Source organism: Camelus dromedarius, chromosome 14 (genome assembly GCF_036321535.1).
Source record: "Camelus dromedarius isolate mCamDro1 chromosome 14, mCamDro1.pat, whole genome shotgun sequence".
NCBI lineage: Eukaryota > Metazoa > Chordata > Mammalia > Artiodactyla > Camelidae > Camelus > Camelus dromedarius.
In genome coordinates, this window is record NC_087449.1 from 32976955 (window position 1) to 32994408 (window position 17454).

Genomic DNA, 17454 nt, shown 5'->3' on the forward strand with positions numbered 1-17454 from the left:
AAAATGTTGTACACAAATGTTTATTGTAGCATTATTCATAATAGCCAAAAAACGGAAACAACCCAATGGCCATCAACTGATAAATGGACAAACAAAATGTGGTGTATCCATACAACAGATTATTATTTGGCCATAAAAAAGAATGAGGTACTGATACATGCTTCAACATGGATGAACTGTGAAAATATACTAAGTGAAAGAAGCCATAAAAGGCCATATATTGTATGATTCCTTTTATGTAATGTTCAGAATAGGTAAATCCATAGAGACAGAAAGTAGATTAGAGGGGCTGTGGGGAGGGGGAAATGGGAAGTGACTGCTAATGGGTACAGCTTTCTTTTGGGGGTGATAAAAATGTTCAAAGACTAGACAGAGGTGTTAGTCGCATGAATCTGTAAATATACTAAAAATACTGAATAGTACACTATAAAAGGGTGAATTTTACGGCAGACACTATATCTCAATAAAATTGCTATTTTTTTTTAAAGAAATACATTATAAAGCAATCCCTCTGATGGCCATATGGAGAAATGATGAAAGAGGGGCAATAACCCGACATCTATTCAAGTACAGTAGACAGACAGGCACTTCTTACCACCCTGAATCAACTGCCGGGCCATAAACAATGCAGTCGAACCAGTAGAACAGTTGTTATTGACGTTGATTATAGGAATTCCAGTCAGTCCCAAACTGTGATAGATAGCCCTCTGCCCACAGGTAGAGTCACCTATATAGAGAAAGAAACAAAAAATTTTATATATGTAGTAAGAGAATTATGGAGCTGCAATGCAACATAATAAAACATACTGGTTTTTTTCAATATAATGCCTTTGTCTAGCTTACAACATGGGCAGAACAATAAATACACTATTGATATCTTACTCAGGAACAGTTTTAGCATTAGGCATCATAAACTGTGCAAATATAAAAAGTTCTCAAAACACAGAATATATGTGCACTTTCTTTACATAATACAGAGGTAGGAAAGTAGAGAAATAACCACCAAGTAATAGGAAACAATTCAATCTGGCTAGGGCAACATGATAAAGGAAGCAATATTTCATGTATACTGCCAGATATAAATCTTTTAGAACTAAACCAACTGATTAAATGTCCATGCTTTTCTCTTCATATAAAGTTTCACAACTTTGAAAAGTTAAAAGATCCCGCATGCCAGGGCATTCCAGAAAAATAATGATCCAAGCTGAATACACATTTGACTCCCTTTCTCATGTAACATGCCACCAAGGCAGACATGTTGGAGCAGTATGATGGGAACACCTGGAGTACAGACTCTCCCCAGAAGTCTTCAAGGAGAACAGCAAGGTTCAGGATCTCCTTTTCATAAATACATTTTACTTTTCTTTGACCTAGTAAATTTCCCTTCAAGCATTCTCTTGAGAGGGAAGATGTAGTTCAGTGGTAGAATGTGTGCTTAGCATGCACGAGGTCCTGGGTTCAACCCCAGTACTTCCGTTATAATTAATTAATTAATTAATTAAACCTAATTACCTCCCCCCAAAACAAACAACAACAAGAAAAAAAATTCTTTTGCTATCTTGAAATCACAAAGGAATAATCACAGATATGCACAAAGATTCATCTACTGTAATGTCTATTATAGCCATTTATAATAACTAGAAATGAGAAATAATTTAAAATGCCCAAGAATCGGGATCATTATTACTAATAAACTGTAGCAAATCTCCAAGAATATCATGCAATAATTTAAAATGCTGTAAAAAGACTGGGAACATTCAAAGTGTCCATTAAAAGGGGGTAAATTAAATAAATCATGATATATCTATCCAATGGAATATTATGCTATCATTAAAAAAGACCAATGAAGCTCTTTATGAAACAAAACAATTTGGAATAGTCATCAAGAACTAAGTAAAAAAAAAAAAAGCAAGATACAAAATAGTGTGTATATTATGCTATTGTGTGTAACAAAAGAAAGGGGAGAGAGTACTTACACACTCACACATATTTGTTTTTATATGTATAAACTACCTATGAAAAGATACACTAGAAATTAGTGAAACTGCATTACTATATATAAAATAGATAATCAATAAGGATTTACTGAATAACACAGGGAATAATATTCAATATCTTGTAATAACCTATAATAGAAAATAATCTGAAAATATGTATGTAATTGAATCACTTTGCTGTACACATGAAACACAATATTGTAAATCAACTACACTTCAATTTTTTTAAAAAAGGAAAAAAATTAAAAATTAAAAGATTGTTTAACGGAATTAATGAAACTAGTTTTCTAAGGGAAGGGAAACCATGGGACAGGAAGACAGGAATAAGAGTGAGACTTCCCACTATATAACTATCCACCTTTTGTATTTTTGTACCATGTAAATATTTACTGTATTCCAGAAAAAAACAATTGAAAAACATTAATAATGATATGAAAGAAGACTTAATGACATGGAAAATACTGAATATAGTAAAATGAGAAAAGGAGGTTACCAAAAAAGTATGTATACTAAGACCTTATTTTAAGAGAAAATTATATGTGCATATGTTTTCACACATATTCATACTCACTGAAGGATATACACCAAAAAATTAATGGTAATAATCTCTGGATAATGAGATTACAGGTGACTTATTTTTTCTTGTGCTTTTTCTGTGTTTCCTTTTTTTAAAATTACACTTAGTATATATCATTTTTCTAAGCAGAAAAAAGTTTATTAAAAAAAGTTTAATACACAAAAAGTCAATAAATACAAATTTTATGACAACAAAGAACAAAAATTTATCTTCTGAACAGTAATTATCTTTACATGGTAGAACTATGGGCAATCTTTTTTTTTTAAAGATAAGAAAGGTTCTTAATTTGTCTCCTTTTTTGGCAATTACATTAATGGCATATATATACACACACACATACATACACATATATTAAACCAGGCTGACACATAAGGGAAATCCAGGAATGATGAGAATAAGACTCTGAATTCTGAGTTGTGAGGGTTAAAATTCACAAATTCTTCTGCATTGTTTGTGTAGTTGCTTAGAGATTTAGGTGAGTCATTTGTAGAATACATAGGCTACCACGTACCATAAATGTAGCCAACACATGCCTGTTCCACTGCTGAATATGGGATCTGAGCATCTGTTAAAGCCTTCTGGCCTGTGAAAACAAAAGAGTTTTATCCAATAGTGCTTTAAGTGAGTAAAATTTAAGTTTAGAATCTTTCCAGAGTGAATAAACCTCTAGATAGTCTATGTTCAATTCAAATGACAAATTGTTCATCAAATCATCTCAGATCTTGCCTTTCAGGAGTTATCAGTTCTTCCTCTAAGCTACTGCATCACTTTTTCACACCTCCTTTTTGATACTTAATATTTTCTGTTCTAACTGTATACTTAGCTATAAGTATATTAAATCTGAAGAGTCCTAAAGCTTCTTAATGACAAGTTGTCTTACTCATCTTTGTGGCTCTACCACGTATCTAGACGGCAAAATTGGGACAGAATAACACTGTTGGGAAGGGGGCGTATAGGAGCACTCATGTGGTCATCTTACAAGCCAAGATCAAGAGATGACCATGTCTATGCTACAAGAAATAGAGATTTAAAGCTGCTATTCAAAGTTGAAGAAACGATCATTAGCAGAACTGAGAAAAGTTATGAAAATAAACAAGAAGAGAATGGATGCTGGAGAGAAGATATGACCTAAATCCTCATCTACCATACTCAGAAGCAAACAGATGTCTAAAACTGATAAATCAAAAACTGGAATAAGAATGGAGGAACAAATAGAGATATGGAAATTAACCACCAGAAGAATTAAAGCCAAACCAGTTAAAAGAAGGTAACGCCTGGGGAACAGGCCTGGGAAGTACCATCCTGTATGTGTGTGTTTAACCATACGAATGTATTATTTTGAATTTTTTTAAGTTAAGAAGAGGTATGATTGATTATAGGATTGGCTCAGTCAGACCAGTTATCTTTTTCTGCTTAGCAAAAATAATTAATGTTTTACTTATAATAATGGTGGTGAGATTATGTTAAAAAGAGCATTCTCGTATGATACTAGTGAGACTCTAATAACATAAACAGTCTGAAAAATAATTCAACAAGAGTCTTAAAACTGTTCACATTCATTGTTCTAAGGAGTCTACTTCTAGGCTCTGTCCTCAAAAATAACTAGAAATGAGAACAAATATTTGTGTTTCATGAGATATTCACTAAAATTCTTCTAAAACATCAAAAAATTGTGAAGCTAAAAGTGTCCAACAAAAATTATAGTATAAACATATAATGAAATATGCAAAAGTCAATTTTACAGCTTTAAATGACAGGAAAATGCTCATAATAATAAATTTTAAAAATCAGGATACAAAACCACATTTAGAATATGATCCTATATAGCCATATTTTAAAAAAAAACTAAAATAGAATACACAAAGATGTTAACAGTGGCTAGGCTTGAGTCACAAAATTTTCTCTTCATTATTAAATAATTCTGTGTTCCAATAAAACACATACATTGCTCTTCTAATCACTGGGAAAGAATGAGTTACAACAAAAAGGTATAAGGTTTATCCTGTGGTCTTTCCCTTCTCAAAGCGCCAACAGCAAGTTGTACCTCGCATGGTCTATGCACCATCTATCTGAACTTGCCTTATTTTCCATGCTAGATGGTGAGACCGCTGACATCTGTAAACCATACTTGGAATCCTTCCCAGTGCCCAGGATTCACTCATGAATATTTGTTGAACACTTTCTCCTAAGATTTTCTGCACATAATTTAAGATTTAAATAATTATTAAATAAAAATGTTAAAGGGATGAGGAAACAAAGGAAGCACAGAAGTTAACTATCTGAAACAGTTTCAGAGAGTTACATGGTGTCACTATACCCCTTTGCATTGAGCTGCAAAGGGATCCCCAACCTTTCTCTGAGGGAAAAGAGGATGCAGGAATGTGTAAGGAGTTCAAGTCTCTAAATAATGGAAGTGACAGGATATGATTCTGCTGGTTGTGCTCCTCCATTCAATGCATTTAAAAAATGATGGGAAAGAAAACGCAGAACCCCCTCCTAAAACCAGTTTGGAGAATTAGAGGGTAAGACTTCCATTAAACCAATCCTCTTACCTCAGCACCACCGTCTACATATAAGTCCAGAGACAGCAGAGTGCAAAATCATTTATGGGATCTCAGGGTTTTCCCCCCAAGTTGTACTTGAACATATGTATGTTCAACTAAATGCGAAGAATGTGGTCTGAAGGTGCACATATCTCACCTAAGACTACATCAGATATGTGAATGGAGTCATCCTTTAGCATTTCTCATTTCCCTCCATAAATAGAACCAAGGGCTTTTATGAGAACAAAGTGAAGTTTTCAAAGTTTATTCTATATAAAAATTCCTTTATTACGTTTATTTTCCTAATTATGCTCAAAAGAAGAAAATTGTAATCAGTAAACAGAGTCAATCAGGCTGAATTTCTGTAGTTAGACAATACCCACTGATAGTTTCAAACTTCATAACTTCACCTCAACATTACCATTTTATAATCAAAATATTATACTCATGTATTATAAAATTAACCTCAAATTTTTAAACTAAATAAAAGAAATAGAAAAAAATATATAGAAAGAAATGATTAAATCACATCCAATTCCAGAGAAAGCCAGAAGATGTTTGAAGACATCAGTCAAGGGAAAAAGTTTGGGGTGGAGGGCATAGCTCATTGTTAGAGTGCATGCTTAGCATGCACGAGGTCCTGGGTTCAATCCCCAGTACCTCCTCTAAAAATAAATAAATAGACCTAATTACCTGCCCCCTCCCCTCCAAGAAAAAGTAAATAAAAGAGGAACAGGTTTAACAAACAAAAAATAAACACTGAATGAACAATGTCCACCCAGAGAATCAACATCACTTAATCAAATCTCATGAACCTTCCTTTTGGGGTAAAGAGATGCTCTGATTCCCTGGTTAGTAATATCTAAATACTGAGTTAAATAATAGAGTTGAAACAATATCTACTTTATGGGCACTGAGTGGACTAGTTACTTGAGGAAAGAGTGTCTAATGAAAAACCACAGTAACTCTTTTTGGGTTGCCTGGTGACAAGCTGGCAGGAACGGGAAGAGAGGGGAGGCTTCCCAGGAGAAGTACTGTACCTAACAACTTCACGGGGCCATAGAGCTCCCAAGTTGTCGGAAGCCTGTATTTCCCAGCACTCCCTTAAACAACTGACACCTAAGCTTAGATAGCTTGGCCCTGAACCTAAAACATTCATTTCTACCATGCAAAGGAGCTCCCATGCTTGCCCTCTTTTTTTTTTTTTTTTTTTTTTTAAGAGAACCAGGGAATCTTCCTGCTGGAACTCAGATCCGTACTTCAGCCAGCTACAGCCTCCCTCAATCATGTGACTCTGAACAATACCTAGAGAACAAGGACCCACACACGTGTGGATGCCTCTCTGCACCCCAGCTTACAAGTATCCACCCAAGTCCTTTGCTTAACGGTACCAACACTCACTAGAATAAACCACAAACTGTATCACCTCATTGAGTTACACACAAGCCTAGTGACAGAAAAAGAATTGTCTATGTTGGCTCAGCAAAGAGAGAAAAACCACCATACAGTTATTTAATACATTTTGAATGTGATTATTCCTTTTCTAGGAAAGGAATACACAAATTTTGTCATAACTTCTAAGGTACACACACACCAGAATCAAGTCATCCCTTTTAGTGACCGTACTTACTTGCCAAGAGGCTTTTGCTGTCCCACCCAACAGCTGGAGAGCACATAAAATCACAGGCCACTGTCTGCTCTAAGTATCCAGCTAAAGATGCCCAAGCTCTTTCCTCTTTTTCCTTTCTAGTGAGCCACTAGGCAATTGTCTGTATAGTTCTTCTCTGTTGACCTCGCTTCCTGTTAAGGTTGCAAGGCTGCTCCACTATCAAGACAGACCACACAATAAACTACAATGTTCAAAGATTGAAATATTCTATATTACCTGCTTCCTTTGCCAAATTAGGGTAGTCTCTTGAATCCTCAAGTCCAGGCTTTGTGAACTAGAAATACAGAAGGAGATAATAAATAGAAACAAGTATAGTTAGATTTTCTCACAAAAGTGCATCGCAGAAATACATTCATCTGTACATTGAAACAAAAACATAATGAGCACCTAACGTGTTCCTGGACTCTAAGAATAAATAATATATGGTCCATGCCCTCAGGGAGCTTCCAGTCTAACAGAAAACAGGCAATTACACTACAGTGTCCTAAGTACAGAATGATTTGGGAGAGACAACTACTCAGCCTCGGAGGACTAGAAAGGGTTCCCAGAGGAACTGATCCTTAAGTTAAGTCTTTAAGGATGAAAAAGAGTTATCTAAGTGAAAGAAAAGGAAATTCTAGAACAAAGGCCTACAAATGAGAGAATATGGCAACTTAATATGCAAACAATTTTATATTGTAGAGGTTGAAACAGAAGGTGGGAAATGGCAAGCGACAGGGATAGAAAAGTTACTTAGGACCAAATGATGGTAACTACTAACATTTACAGGGCACTTACTGTGTTACTGTACTAAGTACTTCATATATATTAACCTATTCAATTCTCACAACAACCCTATTAGTTAGGTACTATTATCATCATCATTTTAAGATAAGGAAACTAGGGCACAGAGAGATTAAGTAACTTGCCCAAGGACACACAGTTAATAATTAGTGCAGCTGAAACTTCAGACAATCTGGCTCTAGAGTCAACCCACAAGCAACTTTATATGCCGTCCTGTGATGCCTGGGCTTTATCCTGAAGACAATGGATTTTTTTTTTAAAAGAGACTGAAAGAAAACAATGAGATATACTACAACACCAAATGCTGACAAGGACGTGGAGCAGCAGGAACTCTCATTCATTGCTGGTGGGAGCACAAAATGGTACAGCCACTGTGGAAGACAGTTTGGAAGTTTCTTACAAAACTAAACATCCTCTTAACATATGATCCAGCAACTGTGCTCCTTGGTATTTACTAAATGAGTTAAAAATTTATGTTTAAACCTGCACATAGTTGTTTATAGCAGCTTTATTTGTAACTGCCCAAATTTGGAAGCAACTAAGATGTCTTTAGTAGGTGAAAGGATAAATAAACTGTGGTAGGTACATCCAGACAATTAAATATTATTCAGTGAACAACAAATTTATACTGTATAGCACAGGGAACTATATTCAATATCTTGTAGTAACCTATGGTGAAAAAGAATATGAAAATGAATATATATATATGTTTCTATATGACTGAAATATTTTGCTGTGCACCAGAAATTGACAAAACATTGCAAACTGACTATACTTCAATAAAAATATATTTTTAAATATATATGTATATATATACACACACACATATATATATACACACACACATATATATATATAATTTAGCACTAAAAATATACGAGCTATCAAGCCATGGAAAGACATGGAGGAAACTCAAACGCATATTACTAAGTGAAGAAGCCAATCTAAAAAGGCTAAATACTGTATGATTCCAACTATATGACATTCTGGAAAAGATAAAATTATGGAGACAATAACAAGATCAGTGGCTGTCGGGGCTGAGGGGAGGGAGGGATGAACAGGTAGAGCACAGAGCAATTTCAGGGCGGGGAAACTATTCTGTATAATATAATAGATATGTCATCATGTATTTGTCCAAACCCACAGAATATACGACACCAAGAGTGAATCCTAACATAAACTACACACTTTGAGTGATAATGAATTGTCTGTGTAGGCTCATGGACTATAATAACTGACACACTGATGCTGATTATGGATAGTGGGCAAGGCTGTGCATGGGTAGGGGCAGGGAGCATGTAGGAACTCTGTACTTTCTGCTTGATTTTGCTGTGAACCTAAAACTGCTTTGAGAAATAAAGCCCTATTTTAAAAAGAGAGACAGAGTAGGATGAGAAGACTTGCATTTTAGATCATTCTAGATGCAATGTTAAGAAATGTATGAAAGGGGGGAAGAGATAGGTCAGTGGTAAGAATGCCTGCCTAGCAGGCACTAGGTCCAAGGTTCAATCCCCAGTAGCTCCACTTAAAATACAAGTAGACAAAGAAATGTATGAAGAGAGCAAGGCTGGAGACAGTGAGACCAAGTGGCATGATTCTGAAACAGTCCAAGTGGGAGCTGATTAAGATAGCAGCAGAAGGGATGGAAAGAAGCAGAAAGACTTGAGAAACATAAAGGAAGAAAAATTTACCAAACATGGTAACTGATTAGACGAGATGGAGTGGTTTGCTGGTGAGAGGTTGGGCTAACAAGAAATGGCTTTCAAAAATGTTTTACTGCAAACCACAACAAGATACATATTACAAAACGACTCAGTAGGTACCTACATAACTGAAGCACATTTTTCATGAAATACTTATCCTATTATATTGATACAATATTTTCTATTCTATTTCAATTTTTTTTAACACTAGAAGCAAACTTCTAAATTGATTTCATGACGCCAGCAATGGATCACAAAATCCAATTTGAAACACTGTGTACATACTTGACTTAAATGCCACACTTTATTGCCCAGTGCCAAAATACATCTGTTGAACTGAACCAAAATAAAACATTTACCATTTGTTCCTATCTCTGCCCCACCCCAATTCTTCATAATTCCTGAATTAGGTAATCCTTCATAATTTCCAAATTCAGCAGCCAAAAATTACCTATTTCCCCCCTACTAGTCACTCTTCAGTTCACTAGTTACAACCAGAGCATGTATAAGGGTTAGAGAGCACTTACTACAAAGGGAGAGTAGTGTGCTGCTAGGCTCCCCTCTTCCCACTTCATGTAAGTTTTCACTTCCCTGACACTACAGCCGGCCCTGTGCATCCTGAGGCCAACTAAGGAGATTGAGCATCTATGGATTTTGGTATCTGAAAGAGATCCTGAAACCAATCCCCTACGGATACCAAGGGACCACCATACTGAGCTCCTTACTCACCACCGTCCCTAATCCCTTATTCTCCCTTTAAAACAGCCAGTCACCTCTGTATAAAATTAGATCCATTCACACTGGACTCTTTTTTCCCTTTTGCAATAGTGTATAACTGATCAAAATCTGTCCTAACACTTTACCTAGTGTCTGCCTTTGACACCAAACACCCAGACAAAATACAACTTTGCCACTCTAGAATCTCCTCTAAACCTCTGTTCCAATCTCAATCCTTGCCTCACCACCAAAGTAATTATTATTCTGATTCCTACAGTAATCACTCCCTTGTAGTGTTTCAGTTTTATCACCCAGTGTCTTATCTGTAGACACTATAATTCAGTTTTGTCCATTTTTTTTAATTGTATGGGCTTTTAATTCTCTTTTACTTATTTAATTGAAGTACAGCTGATTTACAATGTTGTGTTAGTTTTCTTTCAATGTACAGGTTCCCCTCCACCCCTTTCTTTTCCTCTCCATGTATCTGTTGAAAAACCCAGAGCATTTGGCCGGCAACCCCACACCACCTGGATTTTGTGGACTGTATACTCATGCAGCTCAGCATGTTCCTCTGTTTCCTTTACTTCCTGCAGCTTGGCAGCTGGATCCAGAAGCCTGCACACTCACATTTTACCTCCTTGGTAAAACTACAGGTGGTGGCGTAGTCATTCATCAGGGAATATCTAACGTCTGACTGTTTCCTCTCTTTGTGTTGTTAGCAGCTATTGGTGCTCAATGACTAGATCCAGCAATTCTTAAAACTTCTCAACCTCTTTATACTCTTAAAGATCACTGAATATGCCAAAAGCTTTTGATTATGAAGGCTATATTTACCAATATTTACTCTCTTTGCACTTAAAACAGGACATTTTTTAAAAGCCTTCAATTCATTCAAAAAAATTTAACCCATTACGTGTTAACATAATTTTTATAAAAAATAACTGAAAAAAAAATAACAAAAAAAGCGGTAAGTGACATTGTTTTGCATTTCTGCTGTTCCCTTTAATAGCAAATTTAATAGAAGACACCTGAATTCTCATTGCTGATTCTTCATTCAACTTTTAGCATTATGCTGTTTTGGTTGAAGTCTATAAAGTAAATCTGACCTCATACAGATATCTGGTTGGCAAAGGGAGGAGTATTTTAATAGCCTCTTTAGATAATTGTGGATACTCTTTTTTAATACTACACTAAAACTTGACAAGTGGGAGTTTCTTATAGGTTAGTTGAAATGTTGAATTTTTTAAAATACCAATGAATTTTTCATACTCTTGTTATATTAAAGTCCATTAAAATCTTGCACTTTGAGTGGAATGGTAATTTGGCTTTTCTCTAAAGCCGTTTCACATAATTTTCCAAACCTTTGCCAGGAAGCTAGTATATGTCTGACTGCCAGTATTCTGGGAACAGGGGTGGGAAGTACCATCATTTAGTATACTGAATTTCATTCAATTCCCTTTTTTCAGCTTGGGACTCACTCCTGCCTTCCACTAAGCCTAACAGCCAGATGATTCTAGAGATTTACCTGTTCAGTTTCTCCAGAGAACAAGCCTCCAACACCCTGACAAGGAAGGACGGTCACCTAGTGGTAAAAGGGATCTTGGGATCCAGTTATTCCACTGAAGTGTTTTCCTTCCCTTCTCTCAGCCTCACCTTACTTGGCATCTCGTACATGCAGGTCTTGAGCCTTGTGGAGTTCTGCAGGAAGACTCAGCCAGCATAACCCCTCTTCAGAAATTTGGTCTGTGGGTTCCTCTGTTCTGAGTCAATGACCACTTTTCCATCAGCTGTTAGTCATCCAATGTTTTCCTGACATCTTCTGCTATTGTTTCCTCTCCTATTCACTTTACCCTTATGGGTTAACACCTTTCTTATTTCCTCCCTGTCATTTTAGAGAGGTTTGGAAAGCACCAATATAGAGATAAATTCATATCTTCAATCTGCCACGCTTAATCAAATGTCCTAATACACTGTATGTAAATTACTTGTTTATCTTTTCCTCCTCCATACTATACATTCGTTAAAAACAGGAGCCCTGCTTTCTCCATCTTTTTACTCCTAGCATATAACAGGAATGTTTATTGAATATATGTTCAAATGATGAATTAACTGTAACAGCAATGTGTGTTAGAGCTGCATGGAAGGAATACGAGATTTTAAGTAATGAAGTTTCAAAATTTAGGAACGGTATCAAGATAGGTAAATTACTTAGCCCCTGTGACCCTCAAAGATGGACAATAAAATGGGGATAGTAATCCATTATACGGTGAAAAGTAAATGAGATAATGTAATGTTTTTCAAACTGTAGGTTTGTAGAGGGTGGCAAAATCAATTTTGAGGGTTGTGGGTTGTGAACAGCATTTTAAAAAGTGAAATAGAATAAGAAATATCAAGAGTTTATCACACATAATAAAGATAAGGGTTGCTTTAGCAAACTTGTTTCAGTTGTGTGTGTGTGCATGTGTATGGAGTTGTGATGTGAGACATTTTTTTCTGTGGGTCGGGGAATTATAAACAGAAATATTAGAAAAATTAAGTATTCAATTATATGGTCCTGACTATAAGGGCACCAGAATTTCAAAAAATAAAAATAAAAAAGGTGGCCAGTGTAACTTAACAGCAGTTTGAGGAAGTTTTAAGAAAATACTTGGATTCTGCTATAGACTGAATGTCTATGTCCTCCCCAAATTCTTGTATTGAAATCTAATTCCCAATGTGATCATTTTGGGAAGTGGGGCCTTTGGGAAGTCGTGAAGCCCTCAGGAATGGGTTTGGCCTTTATAAGAGGACAGCAGGTTCCCTTGCCTCTTCTGCCATAGATAGCTGTTTATGAACCAGAAGCAGGACCTCACCAGACACCAAATTTGCCTGTGGCTTGATCTTGAACTTCTCAGCCTCCAGAACGGTGAGAAATAAATATTTCTTGTTTAAGCCACCCAGTCTATGGTATTATTGTCATAGCAGCCCGAACAGACTAAGGCAGATCAGTTCTTGAAAACAAGTAGAATCTAAATTGATGAAAAGAGGGCATATCAGGAAGCAGGCAGCAAAAGCAAAGGGACTCGGCCCGCTGTCAGCGAGGCAGTAGTTGTGATTTAGTTGTGTTAAAACCTGTCAACATGCACCATAGCAATTCTAATTTACCAATAGGAATTAATTTCCTACACTGATAATAAAGCCTCATTAAGAGAACTTCAAGCTGTCTAGGAATTCAGCTATTGAAATCAAGAAGCACAACACAGGAACCCAACCAGTTGAGACCTACCAGTAGAGCTTAAAGTATTACCTACTAAATTTCTCTCTTCATTAAACCCTCCCCCAAGTTCCAAAAGTCTAAACCCAGAGGAAAGTACATTGGCCTAGTAAACACATCAATAAAACTGCTCTCCATACTCCCAATCTCTTTCCTCAAGATTGTAACTAACACCTCCCACACCTCCCCCTCCTAACCTGACGAAAAATAAGTACATCTCCCACTTTCCGAAGCGTTAGAAAACTCAGTTCTTTTCTAGTTAGCCAGCATATCCAGACATTTAACAGACAATGGAGGATCTGACTGCATTAATACTATAAAGTTTTACTGTCCACCTATATTAGAAGTCCCCTCTTCCATGAAACAATAGGATGATCTTCAAGTATCTGCTTGTACTAGATAATGTACTAGACTGACTTTAATATTTCCATGTTTTGATTGCTTTGTGTACTCTCAGTCCATTGGGTAAGATAAAAAGTTTAAGGCTGTTTTCTCAGAAAGAGAACTTCCTCTAGGAACTCTCTTTCACAAAGCATATCCATTTAATATTGTTCAACTAACATTCACTGAGGGCCTTCAGACACCAGTATTTTCAAGGTGCTAGAGGTATATAAATAGACATGAAAAGAGGCAATGAATTAGATGCGGTTCTTGACTTGGAGGAGTATACATGTTAAGGAAGAATACAGACATATAAGCTGAATGTCAGGATATCACAGTAAGTACTAGGACAGAGGTAAGTACAGGGCTCTGTGGGCAAGTCAGGAGGATCTGAGGCTTCTTAGAGAAAATGTGAATTGATCTTTTAAAAATGCAAATAAGTTAACCAAGTGAAAACAAATGATATTAAGTGGTGAGGACAACAGAAAGCAAAACAACGGAGGCATAAAAAGGGGTGGAGGGAAACTAAAAGCACTTTGGCATTGTTAGAGTACAGAAGTGGGGACGGTATCAAGAAATGAGACTGTAGGAGCCTCTGGCCTCCTGAGTACCACTTGAGAAATACAAAGGTCCTAGGATCCAGAAAACCTGACACTTGTGCTAAGCATCACTAATGCTTCTCCTTCTCATCCACACCTGAAACTGTACCTGAGAATGGATGCTTCGGGGACTATTCCTGAAAGTGCAGAACCGGTGACATTCACGACATGCTTTCCTTTCGGGTATGAGGCCGACCTGGCTTCGGTCAGAGGTCCACACACCCTAGGATTTCACTCAGATTCAAAGGAGGTGTGGACTTTGGGTAATCTTGGGGCGTCCTTCACAAACTGTGCCCCAGGGAGAAAAAGGAAGAACGGGGAAAACATGGCAGCAGGAACAACCCTGAGACATTACATTCCCCCAGAGACACTCTACATCACAACCCACCCGAGTCGCCACTCTGATGTCCCCAGAGCCAAGAAGCCGAGCTAGAAGGGAAGCCCCCGGCGCCCTGCGGGTAGGAAGGACGGACCGACGCACAGCACCAAGCCTGACCCACCCCCGTTTCCCGGTCACCTCCGGGCTACCCCGGCCTCACCCAGACTGAGAGGTGCAAGGGCCCCGCCTCTGGGGGTCTACGGCTCTGTTTACCTTGGTCATCCCAACCCCCACCACAAACACCCGGTTCCGGGGCTGAGACCGTGCTGTGGCGACAGGCATGTCTTGGATCAGTGGTGGCAGAAGCTAGCCCAGCAGACGAAAGGACATCACGCGAGAACTGGCCCGAGACTGACGCTGCAGCAGAGCCTGTGTTCCCAAGGCTAGGGGCGGGGCGGGAGGCCTCGGAGGGGCGGGGCGGGGCGGGGCGGGGCGGGGCGGGGCGGGAGGGCAGGGGCTAGTGCCCGTGTGCGTGCCCGGAGGTGCTAGCGGCGGGCGCTCGTCTGGGAGCAGTTTGTGGAAAAAGCTCCAGGCCGGGTTTCAACGAAGAGTTGGAGACCTAGGGCCCTTCAGCCCCTGAAAAAAGGCTTTATAGCCTGGGACCAGCCCTTCAGGTTTAGGTTCTGAACGTTGAGGGCTAGTGTGGCCTGAAGCAAAGCCTGACACTGAGGGCAGGGCTTGGCCAGAAACCGGACTCACAAAATCACTAAGAAAATTTTGGAGTTGAGAGAGATGATTAGACAGGCTTACTGACCCTGACTGATTAATAACAGAGGAAAGAAAGTGCTGGACTGTTAGGAAAAGGGTTGTTTCCCAAGTCTTAAAGCTGGCACCTTGGTCCCAAGAACATAATCGTTCAATAAGATGTTTCATGTCCCATAATTGCTGCATTGATCCCAAGGATATAACCCATTATCTCTTTCTTTGTTCTCTTTCTCCCACGGAAGTTTTGGTTTTAGGGCTGAACTCCACTGGAGGAAAGAGCCTGTAATAGAAGCTGATTGACACAACCGAAGTGAGGATAATGATGGCAGAGCTTTCCAATAAAAGATCCCACCCAATCAGGGGCTGGATCAGTCCCTACCAGCTACCTGGCTGACGGCTCCCACCTCGAGTGATTTTTTTTCTCTCTGAGTAATAAAGCAGCTTTCTTTTTTTCACTTTTTCCCTCTGCCTCTATTGAGAATTCTTAGTTGGCAGGCAAGGACCTACACATGATTGGTGAGGGGAGGGCCTTGCCTACCTGTTTGGTAGGCTTGTCCACTCATTTGGTGGGTTTTCTAACTTGGGGTCCCTCTATCTGCTAACAGAGTGTTGGAGTTGTTCTGTGTCCGGTTGATGGTAGCTAGAAGAGTCACTGCACGTGTTAAAACTCATGACTGTACACCAAGGGGGGAGGGGGCAGACTTTACTGTATGAATGTCTAAAACGGTAAACCAAAGTTCAGTCACTAGCTGTGAGACCTTCTTTTTTAACTTCTCTGAAACTCATTTTCCCGTGGTGTGTGTGTATGTGTGTGGATTAAACAAGATGATAGAAATAAGCCTTTAGCACTTAATAGAAGGTATATATATGTATGTATATTGTGAGTATATATAGTGGATGCTTTTTATGTGCTGATTCTGAATTTGCAGATTTGCCCACTCAAAAAATGTATTTGTAACCTCAAAATCAATACTGAAAGAGTTCTTGAGGTGGCAGAAAATGTGAGTTGCCCCATGTGCCTATTCTCAGCTTGATGCAGGAAAAACGGATGTGGGGCATGAGGAGGGCCATGTCCCAGGCTTCCGTTAAGCCCCTGGGACATGCCCCGCCAAGTGTGGGTCCTTGGCTCTGTTGTAGAAAAAATGTGTTACAGCTCGGTGTTACAGCTCAGTTGTGACAGCAACCTGGATCCGGGGACAGACCAAGCAGCACTCGGAGAGTTGGAGAACTCAGATTTATTAAGCCAGCGGGCCCAGAAAAGTTAACACTCCAAGCTCTGGACCCCAACTATAGGTTTATACAGGCTTTTAGAGGCTGCCAGTTAGCACTTTGCAACATCATATGGAAATAAGCTATAACAAAAGTTGACTGATTAGGAACAAGCTTTGTAGAAATGGACCAATCAGGAGGGAGAGAAATAACCAATCATGGACCAATCAGGAGGGAGAGAAATAACCAATCAAGAGGGAGAGAAGTAACCAATCAGGAGTGAGCTCCATGCAAATGAAGTACTACAAATGGACCAATCAGAAGTTAGGGAAATGGACCAATCAGGATGCAGGAAATAACCAATCAGGAGTGAGCTCAGGGAACCAATAGAATTTTAGGGGTAAGTTCCACTTTCCTAGAAGTAAGCCATTTCAGAGGCAAAAAGTGAAATAGAGCCTCTGGGCCAGGGAACATGATGGTGCTGGCAGGAGAGTAGTGGCCCTGCCTAGGGGGTCCTGCTTGTCTTTTTTATGGGATTTCCCACCTCGGCTTTGCGCAGGAAAGAATTCAAGAGCGAGCCACAGTTGAGTAAAGGTAGATTTATTCAGAGAGATACGTTGAAAGGCAAGAGAAAGGCCACAAGGTGTGGGAGTTGGGTGCTCAGATTAAAAGTAGGTGCACACTCCATAGACAGTACGGGCCCACTCCAGAGAGAGAGAGAGGAGGTGGCCACGATGCACCGTGTTGCCAGTTTTTATGGGCTCAGCGGCTTCATGTGTTAATAAGTGGAAGGTCTAGTCTAACTAGTCTGGAGAAGGGGCTGGGATTCCTAGGAAGCTGGCCATTTCCCACTCTTTCACCTTTTGTGGCTAGCCTTGGGACTGTCATGGGCCTGTGAGCATGTTACTTACTCATCGTGTAATATGTTACAATGAGCGT

The 17454-nt window shown here is 38.7% G+C and overlaps 1 protein-coding gene across 1 annotated transcript in view; it reads right to left on the reverse strand.

Annotated features, from left to right (window-relative positions):
• SCP2 (sterol carrier protein 2) overlaps positions 1–14971 on the reverse strand; it is a 96891-nt gene extending 81920 nt beyond the window's left edge. Inside the window, exons 1-4 of the mRNA XM_010982120.3 lie at positions 14815–14971; positions 7003–7060; positions 3086–3157; positions 596–727 (exon numbers count right to left, since the gene is read on the reverse strand). Coding sequence (XP_010980422.1) covers positions 596–727; positions 3086–3157; positions 7003–7060; positions 14815–14883 — 331 coding nt within the window. The 5' untranslated portion in view covers positions 14884–14971. The remainder of the gene's footprint in view (positions 1–595; positions 728–3085; positions 3158–7002; positions 7061–14814) is intronic.
• Positions 14972–17454: the final 2483 nt, after the last annotated feature.